The sequence below is a fragment of the Dicentrarchus labrax genome, unplaced genomic scaffold (genome assembly GCF_905237075.1).
Source record: "Dicentrarchus labrax unplaced genomic scaffold, dlabrax2021, whole genome shotgun sequence".
Taxonomy (NCBI): domain Eukaryota; kingdom Metazoa; phylum Chordata; class Actinopteri; family Moronidae; genus Dicentrarchus; species Dicentrarchus labrax.
The window spans coordinates 22,437,389-22,457,235 of NW_026136719.1; the positions used below are offsets into that span (position 1 = coordinate 22,437,389).

A 19,847-nucleotide genomic window follows, 5' to 3' on the forward strand; every position below is an offset into this window, starting at 1 on the left:
TGAAGTAAAGATAATTGTTTATTAAAACATGATATGTGATTATTCTGTTATATGGCATGTGGGTCCCTTAGTGTTTAAAATGTGTGCTCACCACTAGGGCCCCCCAGACCCATCAGTGTTTACAATGTGAGGGTCCCAAGACCTGTGGTGTTTAAAATGTAAGCTGACCACTAGCGCCCTTGGACTCCTCAGTGCTTACAGTGTGAGGGCCCCTGAGTGAGCTGACCACTAAAGACCCTCAGCTTCTACTGAGTGATGGTCCCTGAGTCCCACTGTGCTTAAAGCATGAGCTGATCACTAGGATCCTCAGGCCACTCAGTGCATATGTACACTGAAGCATAACACCTGGGCCCCTTGGCACATATTCCTTTGAGGAGTGATGACTCAGTAGTCAATGATGGTATTAAACAGACCAGTCAAAAAAAGGTTGTGAATTACAAAACAACCTTAATTGTGAATCACAACTACGAAAGGTCCTTGAGCACACAGTCATAAATAAAAAAACAATAAAATATTAGGCTGATCAGCCCAGTGGCATGGAAGATGCAGACAGTTGCACAGACACACACACACACACACACACACGTGACCAAATACATGATCCCCTCTAGGTTTATACCAGGTGGAGAGGTGGCTCCTTAAAGTGACCAACTCTGTGTCACTGCACAGGAGACGGTGAAAAAAGGTTCAACAACAACAACAACAACAACAACAAAATCATTTTTTTGAGTGAATCTTTGTGTTTGACTTATTCCTTTAAGGCTCAGTTGTTAAGATCATATTGAATATTATTCTACTCTTTACAGTCACTTTATTGCTTTGTTAATGAACAAAAGGATTGAGCACTCATGGTATTATAAAGTCAACCCTATAGGTTCTCAGATATTTGATTTCCTTTGTATGTCTCTAAATTCACCATTACCTTTTCACCTGAGCAGTTTATGATATTGTAAATGGTATCATTGAACATAAAAACATCATGGTTGGCTCAACAGATATGATGCAAAAAAACATAGTTATGGTGGAAAGTAAAATGACCGTCATAGCTGCCACAAGGTGTTTTTGCAATGGCTCTGTGTGTACTGAGTTTCATGCTTTTATGAAAAAGTGAACAATAGCTTCACATATCACTACTTTCAAAGTAAAGCTGCTATTAAATTTAGGTACCATGTTTTCATTTTCAGCTCATGTAAAACATGTAAAAACAGAAGATCAGAGGTCAAAATAATAGATAAAAAACAGCGCTAGCACTTTGATAAAACACCTAAATTCTCCAGTGTGTTTACTGCGAATTAGTGTGACCTCAATCCTGTTAGCCAGCAGTGATCATAAATCAGGCCAATATGACATTGCGCTCTGTGTGTAGGGTTTTAGTGACATCTAGCGGTGAGATTGAAGAGTTCCAGTTAAACCCAGTTCACACAGAGAGCAACCACACTACCTGTGTGAACCACACTCGTTCTCAACTACAAATGGTTTGAAAAATCCCTGTCAGTTTGGCTCAATATGTGCAGTGTTTTTAATGATAACTTAAGAGTTTGCGTGAGAATCATTATTAACCCAATCCTCTTTACTACTGTCTTCACGATATAACCATTTCTGAGTGTTCTCTGAACAGTGACATAACCCAAAATGTTTTCAGATTTCCAGATGATTTTCAGATTTTTAGAACATAAAGTTAGCTAATTGGAATTTTGGATGGGTATTATGCAATTTGTTTAAGTACCAGAGCCCAACAATGATGCATGTGCATGCATGCATGTGCGGGGTTAAGTTGCGGCTTGTTCCGAGGGTGATGAGTGTGATTCTAGGTCCCACAGATGGTGTCTTCTATGAGCCAGCCAGCCAGAAATATGGGTGCTTGTTCACCACAGAGGGGCTCTGGTCAGCATCCCCTTCCAGCTGCGAGATTCTGCCACCTGCAATAGAGTAGGACAGTGTGTGCAAATGTGAGACTGAAAAACAACGACATTCAGTAAGAAGCATAAAGACTGCACAAACAATGCAGAGACCTGGAAAATGCATGCAAACACTCCTTTGAAATGTTGTTTCTGAGACATTGCAGCTAAACTATAAGTTCCTTGAACTTTGAAGTACCTAAAATCGTGCATTGATCTAAGATAATCTGAATAGAAGTTGGATGCTTATTATGTTTGATCAGAATGACTCACCTGCATCCTCTTATGAAGAAACCTCAACTTTTGGTTGAGACATTCAATGTCCTGAGACAGGACAGAGAAGCCATAGTCAGATGGATGTAGGGATGCATATGCATGTAACACACGTCTTTATAGCAGTTTAATCATAACACAAACTATCCCATTCATATTGTCACATTTTCACAAAAAATTCTACTACCATTATCAAGAGTGGCTGTGTAGAAGCCCTAAAGGAAAGTTCAAATACCTGGCTTAGTTTTTCGCTGCGCCTGAGTTTGATCTGAGGCAGAAGCTCCTCCAGTCTCTGAATCTGTAATAAAACATGGAATCTAAATTCATTTCTGGTCAGAGGTCAGATGTTTCATTTGGTGTGTTTTATTTTTTCTTCTCTAACCTTTAGGCCACCACTGCCCAATTCATATTCTACATTAGATCATCTCCTAATTGACAGTATAAAAGTGCTATTACAAAGCACACGTGGTTGATAATAAGAGCTAAACATTTTCTCCTCCAAACATTGTTATAGTTTTATTTTGGACCAGCACTGCTGAGTAAATGCTTCAGTATTAGTTCTTGTGAACCACTCACACTGTACAATTGCCAAACCACCACGTTACTGTATTACTACTATGTGGTTATTGTGCCTCACCCTCCTGTCGATGGTCTGTAGCCTGGTCTTCATGCTCTTATTGATCACAGTCATGGGAATGGTTCTGGGTTTGGGAAGCACTGCGAACAGAAAAATCACAACCACCACACAGACAGATCAGAACTTTGGCTTTTATTTAGGCTGAATTTGTGTTTCACTTAAGTAATGTAAGAAATGTGTATGATAATGTGTTCAAGCACAATTAAGGGAGCACTATTACATTTCTGCAGAAACTACTATGTGTACTTAAAAAACAGTTTTGGATACAAAGGTGCCACTGATGCCAGAGATGGTGCCACCATCAACGTAGGTAGTTTAATGGAATAATATGACATTTTGGGAAATACTCTTATTTGACTTCTTGCCAAGAGTTAGATGAAAAGATCACAACCACTCTAAGGTCTTATGTACAATAAATAAAAAGTTTCAGCCAAACAGCTAGCGTGGCTCTGTCCAAAAGTATGAAAATCCACCTATCAGCACCTCTAAAGCTCAGGGTTTTTATAGCTTGCTTGTATAATCTGGACAAAACAGATAAAAAACAAGATAATAAGCTTTAGAGGTGCTGATAGGCAGACTATGTGACCTTCAGACAAAGCCAGGCTAGCTGTTTTCCTGTTTCCAGTCCTTATGCTGAGCTAACCAGCTGCTTGCTGTATCACTCTTCTCATCATTTTGTCAAGAAAATGAATAATTGTATTTTCCGAAATATCACTCTATTCTATTAACACTGTTGTGTAATGTAGAAGCCCAAATGACAGCCCCTTGCCCACATCCTGACCTGCAGTTTATAAAAAAAGAGAACAAAAGATGAGTTCGCTCTTACCATGCTGAAAGATCTTTGCTACCTCAAGTACATAAGGCCTGTGGTGAAAAATACATTTCACCAGTTGACATCAGTACAGTAGTGAATAGATGTTTAGAAATATAGAACAAAATGTCTATAATCAAGACTTCTCACATGTGTTTGTTGTTCGCAGGGATCGAGCTGTTCAGAGGAATCAGACAGCCACAGTGGTTCCTTATCTGCAAACAGACACAAGAAGAAGGGATCCATCATTATCAATGTGTTTTTAAGAATTTTAACCCCATACTGATGGTTTCAGCTACAACCAAAAACAGATTTTTCTTTCTTTCAAACATTCAGAAAGACGCCTGCATCACTAACATGAGAGAAAATGAGCCATTGTACCTTGAATATGACATTAGAAGAGTTCAGCCCAAAGGTAGTGGAGATAATCTGAAAAGAGATACAATACCAAAAGATAAAATATTAAACAGCCAGAGAGTTTCTGTTGGTTCTTTTGTTTGTTTGTTATTATTTATTCATTTATCATAAATTCTCTTTGTTGATATTTTTCAATACATGAACAGGAACCGATCAGGTCCATAGTTTCATGTAATCTGCATGAGACAACACATTTACAGTGATAGTTGGCAGAATAATCACAGTAACTAGTACATGTAATGAAGTTATCAATTAAATCAAATAAAGACAAAATCTTCCCAAAAGATTGCAGGTACAATAATAAAAGAAACATACCTGTATGATCATGGTGACCTCAGCTGCCGCAGGAATGGACACTTCTCGAAGAGCAACCACTCTGTCATCTGCAGCAGATACAACATGAGAGGCTGCCACCTTCTAACAGACCACCCTTTAAAAAGTGTTTAGGTGCTGTAGTAGCTTTATCAGTTATTAACAAATATTTTTCTAATTCTTTATATGCAAGTTATAAGCCATTATTCATGGGAATGCAGAGAATTTGGACCCATTAAAGTCCCCCTGCACTTATAAATGTGGTTTGCTTATTGTGGCTTATTTTGCAGAGTTTGACACTAGAATTGGATTATTACAAAAAACCTGTTATCAGTCCTTTATTAAAGTTTGTATGTAAGCGTCTGAATTAGAAAACGACTTTATTAACGTGTGTAAGTGCTCAACCGATTGTCTATTAGCCTACCCTTTATTAATGACAATTACATCTGCAGACCTGCGCATTTATTAATGCGTTCATTTTCACAACGTGTCAACCCAAAAGTGTGTTCTTATTAATGCTTTAAACTAGCCTACTCGAAAAAGCATTAGGCTGATGAATAATTTATGATAATAAAAAACAATTATTAGTTCCAGACACACACACACACACACACACACACACACACACACACACACACACACACACACACACACACACACACACGTTGGTCAGGGAGCAGGAATCATTTGGTTTTATTAAACAGCCTCTTTAAATCACTTAACTAATCTGAGATGTGGGCGGCCATTCAGAGAGCTGATAACACTCGACAGTCAAATACAGCTGTAGCCTTTCCTCTTTGGTCATTCATTGTTATAAGCTTCACCATCTACTTAAGTTGAAGTTGAGAACAACAACAACAACAACAATAACAAAAACTTAATGTAAACTGTAAAGTGCGGATTTGTATGATGGTTTGAGGAGAAGCTGAGCGCATAATCTCCACTTCAATGGGTAAAACAGGTTGCCATGGACACAGACGCACAAACCGAGTAGGCCACAGCAGTGTCTCAGAAATCCTTTCACTGCTCGCAAAGTCGAAAAAAACTTACAGAAACCTACGAACCGTTTTTGTCAAGTCGTCTCAGAGCGATCCAGGCCTTGTTTACGCGTGGTGGACTGTCAGAACTGAAGTTAGACATTTTAATCATCATCCGCACAGCAGCAGCACTCACACACCAGGCTACCCGCGACATCCGCTCTGGGACTTTCACAATAAGTCTCTCTAAATCCGGCCTACAGAGGGAAATCCAGCATTAACTGTAGAAATCCATGTGCAGCAGAGCAAAATCACAATAAAGGTATTTACTCAACTACTGTAGCCTACCTAATTACACTTCTATGGTAGATTATTTGTACTTCACTTGAGTATTTCCATTCTGTGCTACTTAATACTTTTACTGCTATACATTTCAGAGGGACGCCACTGTCTCAGTTTATCTGAGATCTATACTGGCTATTGCAGTTAATGTTTTAATAATTATAATTATTTATAGGGCAATTTCCAAAACCTTATGTGCTTCACACAAGGCAGCAAATTAAAATCACTAAAAACAGATCAACTATTCAGTAATGTAGGCTAAAATAAATTATAATAAAACACATTTTGACTAACAAGTAAATACTCAAAGTAAGTAGGCTACAAGGGCTTTTATTGACATTTTCAATGGAATAACTACCGATGATGGTGATAAAGCATGGATGATGGATAAAGCAAAAAACAACAAACAAAAACTGAAACAATATTACTTACAAAACTAACTAAAATGAAATTAAAAATATACAAGACATTTTTCAGTTTTACTCTTTCTCAATTTGGTTACATCAACAAAACAAACATTATTGCATATGTTTATTGAGACACTGGGGTGTCTATGTGACTGTGAGCCAGAGTATTTGTTTTGTACTACCAGTTCTGAACTTCTGAGCGTTCCCCTGATAACTGCCCCCGTATTTTTTGGGACGCACTTCCCCTGAATGAATTTCACAACATATCCAGTAGGAGCTTTCCATATCAAGACGTTCGAAGAAAGTAAGTGGAATACATCGTTTCAGGATGGAGTTAAAGAGGTAATCTTTCTTTCTGTTCCTGTATCGCATAAATCATCCAACTTGTGGCTTTAAAGTAAAGTAAATATCTGGAATGTGTTTTTTTTCCAGGCCAGTTGGCGATAGGGTGTGTTTGCTGCTTATTCTAGGACATATTGCGACTGCAGTAACACTCTCTGGTACGTGATGGACATGTAGACAGCTTTTAAACAGTCTAACCAGGCAATATCTCATTCTCATAACAACTGTCCTTGTGTATGTGTTTGTTTCAAGCAGGTTCTAACAATACAATAAGCCAAAATCTTGACTGTACCAACGACTTCGAGAATTTGATGTTTTGCCAGTTTGAAGCACAAAACTGCACTGAGTACCATTTAACTGTCCTGGACACCGACAACAAGTGAGTTGTTTTTATTGTTTGTTGTTTATATTGTTTGTTTATATGTTTTGGATGAGGAATTAAATAGAGTTATAAAATGATGAATTTCCCCAAAATAGTGTAGATTTAGTAATATTTAAAAAGTCTACTAAATCAGCCTGAGAAGCCACAATTGTACATTTTTAATTTATTGAGAGTAAGCTGTGTATTATCTTGTATTCAACAGGGAGGTGAATTGCACTTTCAAGCAGTGTGACAGTGGCCAGTGTTGTTGCTCTCTCCAAATGTTAATTATTTATGAACGGTCTCATATGGCAACACTTTGGAAAGGAGGTGAAAGCATGGGGTCCAAAATCATCAACATCACAGACGGCAGTAAGTTGACTTCTTCTGAATGAAAGTATTTAAATCAGCAGCTGCCAGAAATAGACTGATCCAGACCCAGAATAACACTGTGACGGGACAGGAGGGAGGCAGAGAAACACTCCCCTTACTTCTTTCTTTCTTTCTTCTATAGTAAAGCCCAAACCCCCGACAATCACGTCAGTGAAAGAATCCAATGGGAATTTTAAAGTCATGTGGAAGACAAACATGGATGGCTATTTCAGTGAAACATTGACTGCCAATGTGACTTATCGTAAGAAAGGAGACACAGAAATGGTAAGAGCAACATCATAGGCACTGTTTAACACTGAGCTCATTTGTCCTGCAGATGTAGACAGATGTGTGCATTTGATCACGTGAGGTTGATTGCCAAACCCTCCTGTATAACTATTGTTTCTACTTTCCAGGTATCTGAAAAGGTCACACCAACTATAGTTGATGGTTTGAACTACCATGAAATACTTGGTCGACACTTGGAGCCAAGTACAACATATGTGGTTAGCGTGAAAAGCTTCACAAACTGGAGCAACCGCTTCAGTGACAGTAGTAATGAGATGGAATTCACAACCCGTAAGTGTCGTCTTTACAGTCTTTTTGACACTTTTTCTTAGACAGGATATATCTAAGCTATACAGTAACATAATATTAGTGTTCATATTTAACCTCAGGTGGATATTCATAGAGAAAGATAGTGTAAACCTTGCACTGTGTGTTATAAAAGAGCCCTTCTTCACCTAATCACCAGAGAAAAGCTAACCAGAGTAGGGCCTATCATATATATTTATGTTGTTGGGGGGTAGTCTTGGGGTTGTTCCTAGCATTATCCTGAAATTTGAAAAACACAAAATCAATAAAAATTCAAAAGGGCATAGCATGTGTAGGATATGAAAATGTTCTAGTTCTAGCACTGTTGCTACTCTCCCTAGGAGTGGCCGTCCTGTAAAGATGTCTGCAAGAGCACAATCCTAGAGTGGTAGCTAAAGACTTATTAAAATCTCTGTTGACGGATCTACAATACGTAAAACATTAAACAAGAATGGAGTTCATGGGAGGACACCCCAGAGGAAGCCACTGCTGTCCAAAAAAAACATTGCTGCATGTTTGAAGTTTGCAAAAGAGCACCTGGATGTTCCAGATGAAACCAAATTGAAGCTCAACAGAAGATTGGTGATGCAACAGGACAACGACCCAAAGCACAGAAGTACATCAACAACAGAATGGCTTCAACAGAAGAAAATACGCCTCCTGCAGTGGCCCAGTCAGAGTCCTGACCTCAACCCAATTGAGATGCTGTGGCATGACCTCAAGAGAGCGGTTAGCATCAGACATCCCAAGAATATTGCTGAATTGAAACAGTTTATTGTAAAGAGGAAAGGCAGCAAATTAAAATCACTAAAAACAGATAAACTATTCGGTAATGTAGGCTAAAATCAATTATAATAAAACAACTTTTTAATCAAATAAAATCAAGATAAGATCGCCAATACAAATATATATATATATATATATATATATATATATATATATATATATAGGGCTTTTTTTTTTGGGGGGCTTTTTTTGCCATTTTTAATGGACTAATTACTGATGGTGATATTGTTATATAAATCTGTATGTTGTCTGCATAATTATTGTAATAGTTTTATTCTTTTAGCATTAGACCGTTAGGTCTAAGACATTAGATACTTGTGATCTATGAGTTAATGGATGAGTCATATACTTTGTGGTAGATTATTTAATTATATAGTATATTTGTTTAATATCTAATTAAAACAGGATAACCCACTAAATATTATGTATGCCAATGCTTGTAATAACCAAATGACTCTAGATATGTAGCAAAGCCAGCGGAAAAAAATGGACGAAGAAATTGTATCTGTGTATCTTTTGTCCGAGACAGGCCACAAGAATCAGCTGTCATGCGGAGCTGATATTCACGTGTCATTGTTGTGTAATAACTTCTTGATACTGAGCTCTTTTCTGGAACTGCATGGCTTCCACAGAAACACACAGCAACTTTAACCGTCCCTGTCAACACCAGATTGACGTGCACTGCACTAATCATGTGCAACTCAAAGGAACTTTACTGTGTATATGAATAAACTGTGGTATTCTAGGAAAAAGTTAAACAGTTCCAATGTGTAAAATGGAAATTGTCCACATTGATGTTTATGGATTAGTCTGAGTAACCAGGATATTCAATCTTCTGAGTGTTTAATGCTACTAATACTTCTTAATACTATTCACCTTCATTTTATTATCTGAGTGGAATGGATGAGGCTTAATGAGAAGGTTTGGAACCTACGCTAAGCTTTATTAAGCCATGTAGTCCTATATCCCTCAATAGCAACAACTTCATGAGCTTCTTTAATGATAAAATTATCACTATTAGAGACACAAGGCTGCTTAAGAAGTATCACCCTTAGTTAGCACTTCTTTATTAGATATGATCAATCTGTCTTAATTATCAGGATATGTTCCACCTTCTATTAAAATAGCTGTAATTAAACCTCTTCTTTAAAAGCCTACTCTATTTTCCTATTGTCCTGATTTTCAGTAAGGATTTAGAGTACATCTCAGCACAGAGACAGAACTGGTGAAAGTTACTAATGACCTTTTAACTGCATCAGAAAATGGATTTTTCTCTGTTCTCGTCTTGTTAGATCTAAGTACAGCATTTGACTCCATTGGCATTAAAGGAACCGCACTAAACTGGTTTAAGTCCTATTTATCAGATCAACAGTATCAGTTTGTACATGTCAATGAAACACTTAAGTTAGTTCAACAAGGTTGTGTGCTTGGACTAATTCTATCCACCTTATGCTTCCTTTAGGCAACATTAATAGGAATCACTCCATTAACTTTAATTGTTATGCAGATTATACTCAATTATATCTATTGATCAAGCCTGATAAAATTAATCAGTTAGCTAAATTACAAGCATGCCTTAAGGACATGAAACCCTGGATGTCCTGCAACTTTCAGATGTTAAAGTCAGACAAAACTGAAGTTCTTGTACTTGGCCTCAAACACCTCCCAAACTCATTATCTAAAGATATTTGTACTCTAGATGGTATTACCTTGGCCTCCAGCACTACCGTCAGGAATCTTGGAGTTATCTTTGATCAGGACATGTCCTGTAACTCACACATAAAGCAAACCTGTAGGACTGCCTTTTTTCCCTTACATAACATTGCAAAAATCCAGCACATCCTGTCACAGACAGATGCAGAAACACTAGTCCATGTATTTGTTTACTTCAAGGTTGGATAACTGCAACTTCTTATTATCAGGCTGGCCTAATGAGACCATTAAGACGCTACAATTGATGCAGAACGCTACAGCACGAGTTCTGAAAGGAACTAGGACAAGAGATCATATTTCTCCTGTATTCGCTTCTCTGCACTGGCGCTCTGTAAATATAAGAATAGAATTTAAAATCCTCCTCCTTATCTACAAAGCTCTTCATGGTCAGGCCCCTTCATATCTTAAAGAGCTCATAGTACCCTATTACCCCACTAGAACACTACGTTCTCTGAATGCTGGGCTACTTGTGGTTCCTCTAGTCTCTAAAAGTAGAACAGGAGCCCTTCAGTTACCAAGCTCCTCTCCTGTGGAACCAGCTTCCAGTTGTGGTTCAGGAGGCAGACAGCCTCTCCACATTTAAGAGTAGGCTTAAGACATTCCTCTTTGATAAAGCTTATAGTTAGGGCTGGATCAAGTGAGTCCTGAACCATCCCTTAGAAAAAGATAGAGATAAAGTCTTTTTAATGTCATTTTCACAGTATATACAGCATTGACTCATCATTCATCATCATTATGGCTGTTACTGTCATCGTTGTCATCATCATGATTATTATTAGTAGTAATTTCTTCTGTGTGTAACCTTTTCCTCAGTCTCCTTGGGTTCTGTCTGATCAACTAGGTTTGGGTAAGGAGATTGGCAGTAGCACTGAAGAAGAGAGCAATTGATCTCCAGCCCACATAACACACAACACAGAATGTGGTATAAATGTATATATTCAAATATTCAATTTTTTCCCCAACATAAAATGTTCAGCCTTACACTCATTAAATGAAATGCAGTTCTTTCCACATAAATTAAATTCACAGTATGAAATAAAATTAGCTGACCCAGGTAAGTACCGATATAGAAAACAAATTTAAAATGTTTCTTTCCCCCCTTTAATGGGTTCAATTGTCCTTATTTTTTCCCTGGTTTCCGTTGTTTGTTTCAGTTTATTTATTGTCTTCCAGGGTCCTCCAAGGAGAAATTGTTCTTTAGGTTCCTTTGTTTGTTTTTAGCAACAGATAAAAAAAAAATAAACCGAAAACACTGAGATCTCAGAACGAAAAGTGCAACTAAAATGTGTCACTCCTCAGGACTGAGCCTTGTCCTACCACACTGATGTCCACACTGCGGTCCCGATGAACCAAGAGCCTCCATGCAGCATGGCGGGTGATATGGATCACAGTTGAATTGAAGAACTCGTCCCTCAAAAAAAACAGCCAGAATAGTTCAGAAAAGTTTGAGGAAACACTCCGTCGGAGTCGCTCCCGTGATCGACTGCACTTCCACCAGGTAAGTATCTCTTCACACTCACTTTCTAACAACAGTTCTATCACAACATTCACAAAATATCATCGTTTGGCCGCCGAATGAGGACACTTTGCTCCCCGGCTGCATGAGGTTTCTCTCTTTTTTTTTGTCGCTCACCTTCCCACACACCGAGAGCTGCAAGTGATGCATTCAGGTAAGCTCAGAAGTTCCACTACCAGACGAGAAACAACTAAGATGCATTCAAAGGTTCTGTAAACTACAGTACTTTAAAACTAACCAGGGTTACATGTGTATCTCTGTGTCTCTGTTGAATAGGTATGTGTCAGCAGAAGGGCAGCTTTGCAACACAGAGACGTGTTGTGAAATTCAACTCTTCTGCATTTGACTTGTTCCAGTTAACAGGAGGCACACACACACATAAAGATGTTCTTGCATAATGAAGTTCACTCATAATTGTTCCATGTGAACTAAAGTTATTATAGTTTACTCAAACTAAACTAAAAACTAAAACTAGTTAAAAACCCTTTAATTTACTGAAATAAATTAAAATTAAAATAAATTAAAAGTAAAATAATGTATAACTGAAGCAATATTACTAAAATGAAATAACAAAATATAGAGGAAATGTCTTCAGTTTTAGTCTTTCTCAATTTTTGTGAAATTTGTCAACAAAACAAACATTATTATTGCACATGTTTATTGAGACACTGAGATGTCTACATGACTATTATATGTGTTTGTTTTGTACTACCAATTCTGAACTTCTGAAAGTTCCCCTGAAAACTGCCCCCGTTTTCCAAGTTTATTTTATGTTTCAGTTGATAACATAATATCATGATAAAGATGTTTATTTTTTGAATCTATTAATTGTTAATTGTTCTCTTTTCCTGTCCCACAAGAAAACGAGGAACCACATGACTCACACAAAAACAACGAATAAGCAAACATACCGGTACACTTAGACATTCACTGGATAAATCACACCTGAATATAAACGAAAATACATGCAAAATATAATAAAAGTTAAAAATGTGCTTTGTGGATCAGAACTAAAAAGCTGCACTGGTCAGACATGCAGTGGTCGGCAATAGGCGGCCCGCGGGCCAGATGTGGCCCGCAAGCAAAAACATCTGGCCCATGAGATTGTTTGAACTAGAGAATGATAATAAAAATATAAAATATACTTTTAAAAAATCTGACTGCCAGTCTCAAAAATGCTCTTTATTGGAACCTTCATTTTCATTTGTACTGAGTACAGTCTTGTGTACATCCGGTCAGGGAATTTCAAAATAATCTTCCCTATATGTTGTAAAGCTGCAGAGGAAAGCCAGTGTGTCATTTACGAAAGGTACATTCCCACTGCACAGTAGTGCCAATGGCAACAGATAGCGTTCAGTTAGGTAAGTGCACATTTACATATGGATTAATCCACCACTTTTAATCCATATATTGGCCCCATTACCATAAATTCATAATTCGTTCTAATTTTGTTGGTATTTGCTCCACAGTATTTTACACAATGTGTTGTCACCAGAAGTGCGTATGTTGCAATCTCTCTTTGAGGAAATAGGAGTGGGACGCACTTCCTCTGAAGGAGTTTCGCAACATATCCATTAAGAGCTTTCCATATCAGGAAGTGCGCGTTCACTTTCCCACAGAATGGCACGTAGCTGAGTTGAGTAGTTGTTTTCCAAGAAAGTAAGTGGAATACATCGTTTCAGGATGGAGTTAAAGAGGTAATCTTTCTTTCTGTTCCTGTATCGCATAAATCATCCAACTTGTGGCTTTAAAGTAAAGTAAATATCTGGAATGTGTTTTTTTCCAGGCGAGTTGGCGATAGGGTGTGTTTGCTGCTTATTCTAGGACATATTGCGACTGCAGTAACACTCTCTGGTACGTGATGGACATGTAGACTTTTAAACAGTCTAACCAGGCAATATCTCATTCTCATAACAACTATCCTTGTGTATGTGTTTGTTTCAAGCAGGTTCTAACAATACAATAAGCCAAAATCTTGACTGTACCAACGACTTCGAGAATTTGATGTTTTGCCAGTTTGAAGCACAAAACTGCACTGAGTACCATTTAACTGTCCTGGACACCGACAACAAGTGAGTTGTTTTTATTGTTTGTTGTTTATATTGTTTGTTTATATGTTTTGGATGAGGAATTAAATAGAGTTATAAAATGATGAATTTCCCCAAAATAGTGTAGATTTAGTAATATTTAAAAAGTCTACTAAATCAGTCTGAGAAGCCACAATTGTACATTTTTAATTTATTGAGAGTAAGCTGTGTATTATCTTGTGTATTATCTTGTATATAACAGGGAGGTGAATTGCACTTTCAAGCAGTGTGACAGTGGCCAGTGTTGTTGCTCTCTCCAAATGTTAATTATTTATGAACGGTCTCATATGGCAACACTTTGGAAAGGAGGTGAAAGCATGGGGTCCAAAATCATCAGCATCATGGACGGCAGTAAGTTGACTTCTTCTGAATGAAAGTATTTAAATCAGCAGCTGCCAGAAATAGACTGATCCAGACCCAGAATAACCCTGTGACGGGACAGGAGGGAGGCAGAGAAACACTCCCCTTACTTCTTTCTTTCTTTCTTCTATAGTAAAGCCCAAACCCCCGACAATCACGTCAGTGAAAGAATCCAATGGGAATTTTCAAGTCATGTGGAAGAAAAACATGGATGGCTATTTCAGTGAAACATTGACTGCCAATGTGACTTATCGTAAGAAAGGAGACACAGAAATGGTAAGAGCAACATCATAGGCACTGTTTAACACTGAGCTCATTTGTCCTGCAGATGTAGACAGATGTGTGCATTTGATCACGTGAGGTTGATTGCCAAACCCTCCTGTATAACTATTGTTTCTACTTTCCAGGTATCTGAAAAGGTCACACCAACTATAGTTGATGGTTTGAACTACCATGAAATACTTGGTCGACACTTGGAGCCAAGTACAACATATGTGGTTAGCGTGAAAAGCTTCACAAACTGGAGCAACCGCTTCAGTGACAGTAGTAATGAGATGGAATTCACAACCCGTAAGTGTCGTCTTTACAGTCTTTTTGACACTTTTTCTTAGACAGGATATATCTAAGCTATACAGTAACATAATATTAGTGTTCATATTTAACCTCAGGTGGATATTCATAGAGAAAGATAGTGTAAACCTTGCACTGTGTGTTATAAAAGAGCCCTTCTTCACCTAATCACCAGAGAAAAGCTAACCAGAGTAGGGCCTATCATTCAATTGTTATTTTTGAAGTTTAGATTTTTATTTAAGATAAAAACACAAGCTATATTCATGCCTTCACTTTCTGCTAAACAGCCTCATACTGCATTAGAGAAGTACGCAGTTAAAACAATGACCAAATGGGAGAGGAATACACAAAATTTGTCAAAAAAGAAACCTATTAAATATGTAAAATAACCACAAGTCACCGTAAAGCCTAGCTCTTTTTTCAGGTGAACAAAACGTCGTATTCATGCTTCTGGAATACAGGATGTAGAAACCTAATCCATATTTGAATCTAATTTGTCTGTAAACTAGAGTGTGTGGGCATTACTGGTGCACGTAAGGTACAATCGACATTTGTAATGAGACATGGCCACTCGTATCAAAATAAATATTAAATCAAGGGACACTTTAAAGAATTGATAATATCAATTACTGATGCATTAGACGGTATTTACAGATGTTGAATAGTCCCACCAGCTGTAATTGTGGATACTGCACTTCTCTCTAGTTTATCTCTCTACTGTTTATCTCTCACGTCATTACCAAACTTACTTCATACGTGTTACTTCACAGCTGTGTCCTCTGATGGCCCGCTCTTGGGCAAATCATTTGTGGGCTTTAATCTAAAACACTTTTGGTTCAAGATTTAAAGCTATATACCAAGCACTAATTTGCTGTTCATCTCTCCACTGTACAGTAGAAATAAAGATGAATTCTTCTTCCTTCACAGCTGCCTCCCCTCCCAACCTCACCGTTGTCATTTCCAGCCTCAGTATTGCTGCAGTCATCATCACTGTTGCCATGTATGGCTGTTATGCAAAGTAAGTCATGCAGATAAAAGATTGTCTTGTTTCTCTGTAAGTGAATTACGTAAAAGGCTTAAATCCTGTAACTCCTCTATTGTGTTTGTGTTTGTTGTATGTGTCGTGTAATTTTGTGGATTTATTTGTAAATTTGATTTTAGATTAAAAGCAAAGTGGCAGGACAACGTTGGCAAATATCCAAATCTTTTTAATCTGCAACGAAGTGAGCAAGAGGTAAGGCACCTATTGATGTAAACTTGTTGGCCAAAAAGCTTCAGTTGTTGCATCTGTTTTTTAATGACACATTAAGTGTGGACATGGAGTCACAATTCTTAAGTTTTTCACAAAATCATACAATTTATTGTTTAGTGTTATTTTTCAGCAATAGCTATTCATTGCATCTAATCAGTATTTACTTCTCTATAGTGGTTTTCATTGATAGTGGCGGGATCCGCCATTCCTGCACTGGATTCAGACTGCTTTCACATGCATGAGGGATCCACAGGAATTTTTTTGTGCAGCATGAAATCAAAACATGGCTGTAATCTCTTTTCCAAAAAATTTGAGTTTGTTTGGCAGCACTATAAACAAATACACTTGTGTTGCATTTCTGACTGCTCAATGGGAATAGCTGTAGTAATAAACCACACTTGCTGTCCTACCACTAGTAACTATGGGTTTCACCAAATCAACTAGGACTGACATCTTGTCTGGTCACACTACATGACTTACGTGACACACTACAATTATATTACTTTACAATTACACACCCGTGTCTATCTGTTATTCAACCATGAACCAAACAATTAAGCAACAACTGTCAATGTCAGACAACCTTATCATACTTTAGCAGTTACCTAGTGTTTTTGTTGTGGTGACAAAATGTTAAAAATGTACATATTGGCAGTTTGAATAACTTAAGCTTAAAAGCCCCCTACACCAAACTACAATAACGAGAAACTGTATACTGAACAAACATTATAATTTACACTCAGCTCAGCTCGCTCAGCCTCCGTGGCAGCTGCACTCTTTCAGTGAGAAAGAGCATGGGAATTAGAGTCTGACTGTTTCAAACATTAAGATTTCTCAATAAAATAAGTGCTGGTTGGTGGACTGGATACACGCCAAATTGATCACGACTCATAAAACTGTTAATTCACTGTCTATTATTTGAGTGTGATTTTTTGCTGCTTCCTGCCTTTTGCTAGAGAGAGAGGTAGTGCTTATAACTTTAAACCTCTCCTTATACATTCAGAAACTTGAACATCTGTACTGTTAAATAGTTCATGTAGAATCTATTGTGAAAAGGACATTTCTAAATTCACTCCTGTAACTGTAATGTTTCACATTGGTAGTTCAAATCATTTTTGTCCCTTTTGTCGCAGGTCTTGAAGCCTGTGGAAACGGTCATCTCCACTGTATATGTTGAGCTCCCTGATCCAGATGACACCAAAGCATGGTCAGTATGGCTGCACTGGTACATCAACAATACGATACATTTCCATTTATATGTGATTTTGATTAGGTAGTTTAAGTAACCAGGTCCTCTGTATTCAGGTGGAAGGGGTCACTGAGAGACATCAGCACTGGGAGCCCTCAGCAAAGCAGTGGAATCAGCACTGGCTCCTCTTGTCTCAGTTATGCTAACACAGAACCTGCTGACATTATAGCCCGTGTTCAGGATGCCCTTGGCAAAGCCTTTCCCAATATAAGCCCAATATCGCCTTTGACCACCATCCCTATTCCAGAATCAAACAAAGACAGTGATTTATTCTCGGCTCCCTACAACCTTTGTGGTGTCAGAGCTGATGACATGAGCTCTGGATCATCTGTATTTGAAAATAAAACCTATTCCATCCTCATTCCCAGCTTCCTACAGCAGATTACGACAGACAGCTCTGAAGACCAGCCGCAAGCTAAAATGCCTTGTGACTCTGGATACCATCCTAGTGAGGGTGACATTGTGATCAGTGCGGACCAAAAGGTACCAGCTTGCCCGCTTGTTTCTTTATCACCAGCGGTTTCAGCTCTTATGCCAACAGACATGTCCTATCAGCAGTGCACTGCAGACTCTGGGAGATTTTCATATGCAGAAGACTCCAGTTCGTCCTCCATCTCCGGTGGCACCAACACAATTGCGTCATGTGACCCTGTGTCCAAAGTTGAGGGTGGGTGTGAGAGCTCTGATGAGGCGGTTGGTGGTGCCGCAAAGCTAAATGGAAAAACTGAGGAAAATCCCTGCTACGGCTGTGTGCCTCCAGGCTCACACAGGTTTCCTCCAGTGGAAGACGACTACCAGTCATTTCAAAATCTTGTGGATCAGCCTGATATTTTGTTTCCAGAGAAGAGAGGTGGTGAGGAAGAGGAACATTTGAGCAAATATCCAGAGGAATCCTTTGTCAAGATGCCTCAAAGCTTCTTTAGCCCAGTGGTTCCGAGTTCTATTAATAACGTCCAGGCAGGCCAGTGTCTGTCTGAGCTCCAAAGACCTTTTATCTCTTTGATCTCTGCCGACCAGTCCATGCCAGTGATCACAGACGGCGGCTATCAGAGTGTGTAGCATTGAATTTGAATGAATGCATTCATTGTTTTATGTGAGTGCTTCTTTAAATTATAAATATTGTTGGGAAAAGTCGAAAATGAGAGGGAGGAAGAGGATGATAGAACAGACTAAATGGTGTTCAAATCAGTAACGCTCTTAACTCAAGGTCCATAGCTGTTCCTAATCAATCATTCAATCATACCACATGATATTTATCAACAGATGTTTGTTTTTATGGAATTTTATTTCAATGACATTGCCCGTGCAAGTCACAATGAAGATCATGTGATATGATCAAATTCAATTGGTGTTTTGACATGGGATATGACTGTTCTAAAGCGTGTTGTAGATATTTTTTGGTTTGCATTCAAAGAAGTCACATCTTTGAACCTTAAGAACATATAATATTTGTTTGAGCTTTAAGCACTTTGCAACTGTATATGGCTGCCTTTGATGTGAAACATCCATACGGTTTTGTACAACAATTATGTAAAGCTTTTGTGAAAAACAGAATGCACTTATTTTAAATGTGTTAAGAAAATGCTCATGCTCAGCTCATCTATCTCACATGTCATATTCAACTAAGGTCATTTTTCATCACATTTAAATTGACATAGCTCATGGAAAATGTATTTCTTGTGTGTTGTATATAGCTGAGAGGAAGACTCGTGTCTAACCTTTCAGTTTAGTTTATCATTTTTATTATTATTACAATTATGTATTCACTTTTTAGTATTAGTAAGGCTTATTAGTTAACAGACAAGCCATCTCTGAGCTACATTTGACTAGGGAAATCATCTTTAATCACAAAATTTGCTTCACAGCTGACAAAAAAAGCTTTGTCTGAAACAAGCCACGACAAAGATCTGTCATGTGGCGCTTTTGTTATTCTGGGTTGTGAAATTACTTCCTTCTCATTCTTCTCTGGAATTGGTGAGCCACTTCCACAGAAACACACGTCACCCTCAAACAGTATCGCAGCAAACACAACGGCACTTCTACAGAAACACACTTATACAGTGTTGGAGCAGAGACGTGTAACTCAAAGGAATTAATATGCACATGTGTTGTAAAACGGTGGTACTCTAGGAAGAAGTAAAACAAATATATACTAATACAAACAGTTATACAAATGACTAGTAAGGCACATTTCTTTGGTTCTGAATAGTTCAAATAAGTTGTACATTTTGTGGCTTGCGGATTATCCTGAGTTGTGTTTGTTTCAAAGAGATGTTGTTTCTGAGTTTTAATGTTTCAAATACACAACAAGCAGTTGTATTGTTGTGACCGAGGAGATTTTTGATGTCTCAGCAGAGAACATTAAAAAAAGAGAAAATGTGTTTTTGTGACCTCAAGCAGTTTAACTTATCTCGTTATTGTGTCCCACGTTGTATTAAGTTGTATTTAAGTACAATCTTTCCTTAATTAGACATATTTCCTGTTGAAGCTGTTTTATGGGGGAGGACATCATTTGGGGAGAAATATTTAAAAAGTGGCATAGAAAAATTGGGGAGGGCAGAGAGGTGGGAC

The 19,847-nt window shown here is 38.0% G+C and overlaps 2 protein-coding genes across 16 annotated transcripts; one reads left to right on the plus strand and one right to left on the minus strand.

The window, feature by feature from the left end:
- On the minus strand, nt 1–12,032 carry si:zfos-1056e6.1 (uncharacterized protein LOC107988029 homolog). 4 transcript variants are annotated; one of them, XM_051380578.1, is made up of 10 exons: nt 11,560–12,032; nt 5,413–5,582; nt 4,352–4,419; nt 4,001–4,048; nt 3,770–3,834; nt 3,635–3,672; nt 2,809–2,888; nt 2,407–2,469; nt 2,172–2,222; nt 1–1,919 (listed from the first exon to the last, which is right to left on the minus strand). In XM_051380578.1, the coding sequence occupies exons 1-10, from the start codon at nt 11,610–11,612 to the stop codon at nt 1,866–1,868; spliced, it is 690 nt and encodes a 229-aa protein (XP_051236538.1). In that variant the 5' UTR covers nt 11,613–12,032; the 3' UTR covers nt 1–1,865. The 4 variants fall into 4 exon arrangements, with proteins under 4 accessions (XP_051236538.1, XP_051236540.1, XP_051236541.1 ...); XM_051380580.1 differs by lacking the exon at nt 5,413–5,582 and having other exon boundaries at nt 11,560–12,031; XM_051380581.1 differs by lacking the exon at nt 5,413–5,582 and having other exon boundaries at nt 10,239–12,027.
- On the plus strand, nt 6,014–19,672 carry LOC127352297 (uncharacterized). Of its 12 annotated transcripts, none has more exons than XM_051380571.1 (10): nt 6,014–6,416; nt 6,507–6,574; nt 6,669–6,795; nt 7,001–7,149; nt 14,339–14,481; nt 14,613–14,775; nt 15,703–15,793; nt 15,937–16,009; nt 17,161–17,234; nt 17,333–19,672. In XM_051380571.1, the coding sequence occupies exons 1-10, from the start codon at nt 6,403–6,405 to the stop codon at nt 18,333–18,335; spliced, it is 1,905 nt and encodes a 634-aa protein (XP_051236531.1). In that variant the 5' UTR covers nt 6,014–6,402; the 3' UTR covers nt 18,336–19,672. The 12 variants fall into 12 exon arrangements, with proteins under 12 accessions (XP_051236531.1, XP_051236530.1, XP_051236526.1 ...); XM_051380570.1 differs by lacking the exon at nt 14,339–14,481 and adding an exon at nt 7,292–7,434 and having other exon boundaries at nt 6,016–6,416; XM_051380566.1 differs by lacking the exons at nt 14,339–14,481; nt 14,613–14,775 and adding exons at nt 7,292–7,434; nt 7,566–7,728 and having other exon boundaries at nt 6,025–6,416.
- Nucleotides 19,673–19,847: the final 175 nt, after the last annotated feature.

Excerpts from the sequence above, each read along its gene's own strand:
- si:zfos-1056e6.1 (XM_051380578.1), bottom strand. The coding sequence starts at position 11,612 with ATGCTGCATGGAGGCTCTTGGTTCATCGGGACCGCAGTGTGGACATCA. Across the intron at positions 5,583-11,559 it reads GCAGTGTGGACATCAGTGTG|GCCGGATTTAGAGAGACTTA; the intron begins GTAGGACAAGGC and ends TTCCCTCTGTAG. Across the intron at positions 4,049-4,351 it reads AGGTCACCATGATCATACAG|ATTATCTCCACTACCTTTGG; the intron begins GTATGTTTCTTT and ends ATCTCTTTTCAG.
- LOC127352297 (XM_051380571.1), top strand. Across the intron at positions 6,575-6,668 it reads GACTGCAGTAACACTCTCTG|CAGGTTCTAACAATACAATA; the intron begins GTACGTGATGGA and ends GTTTGTTTCAAG. Across the intron at positions 7,150-14,338 it reads CATCAACATCACAGACGGCA|TAAAGCCCAAACCCCCGACA; the intron begins GTAAGTTGACTT and ends TTTCTTCTATAG.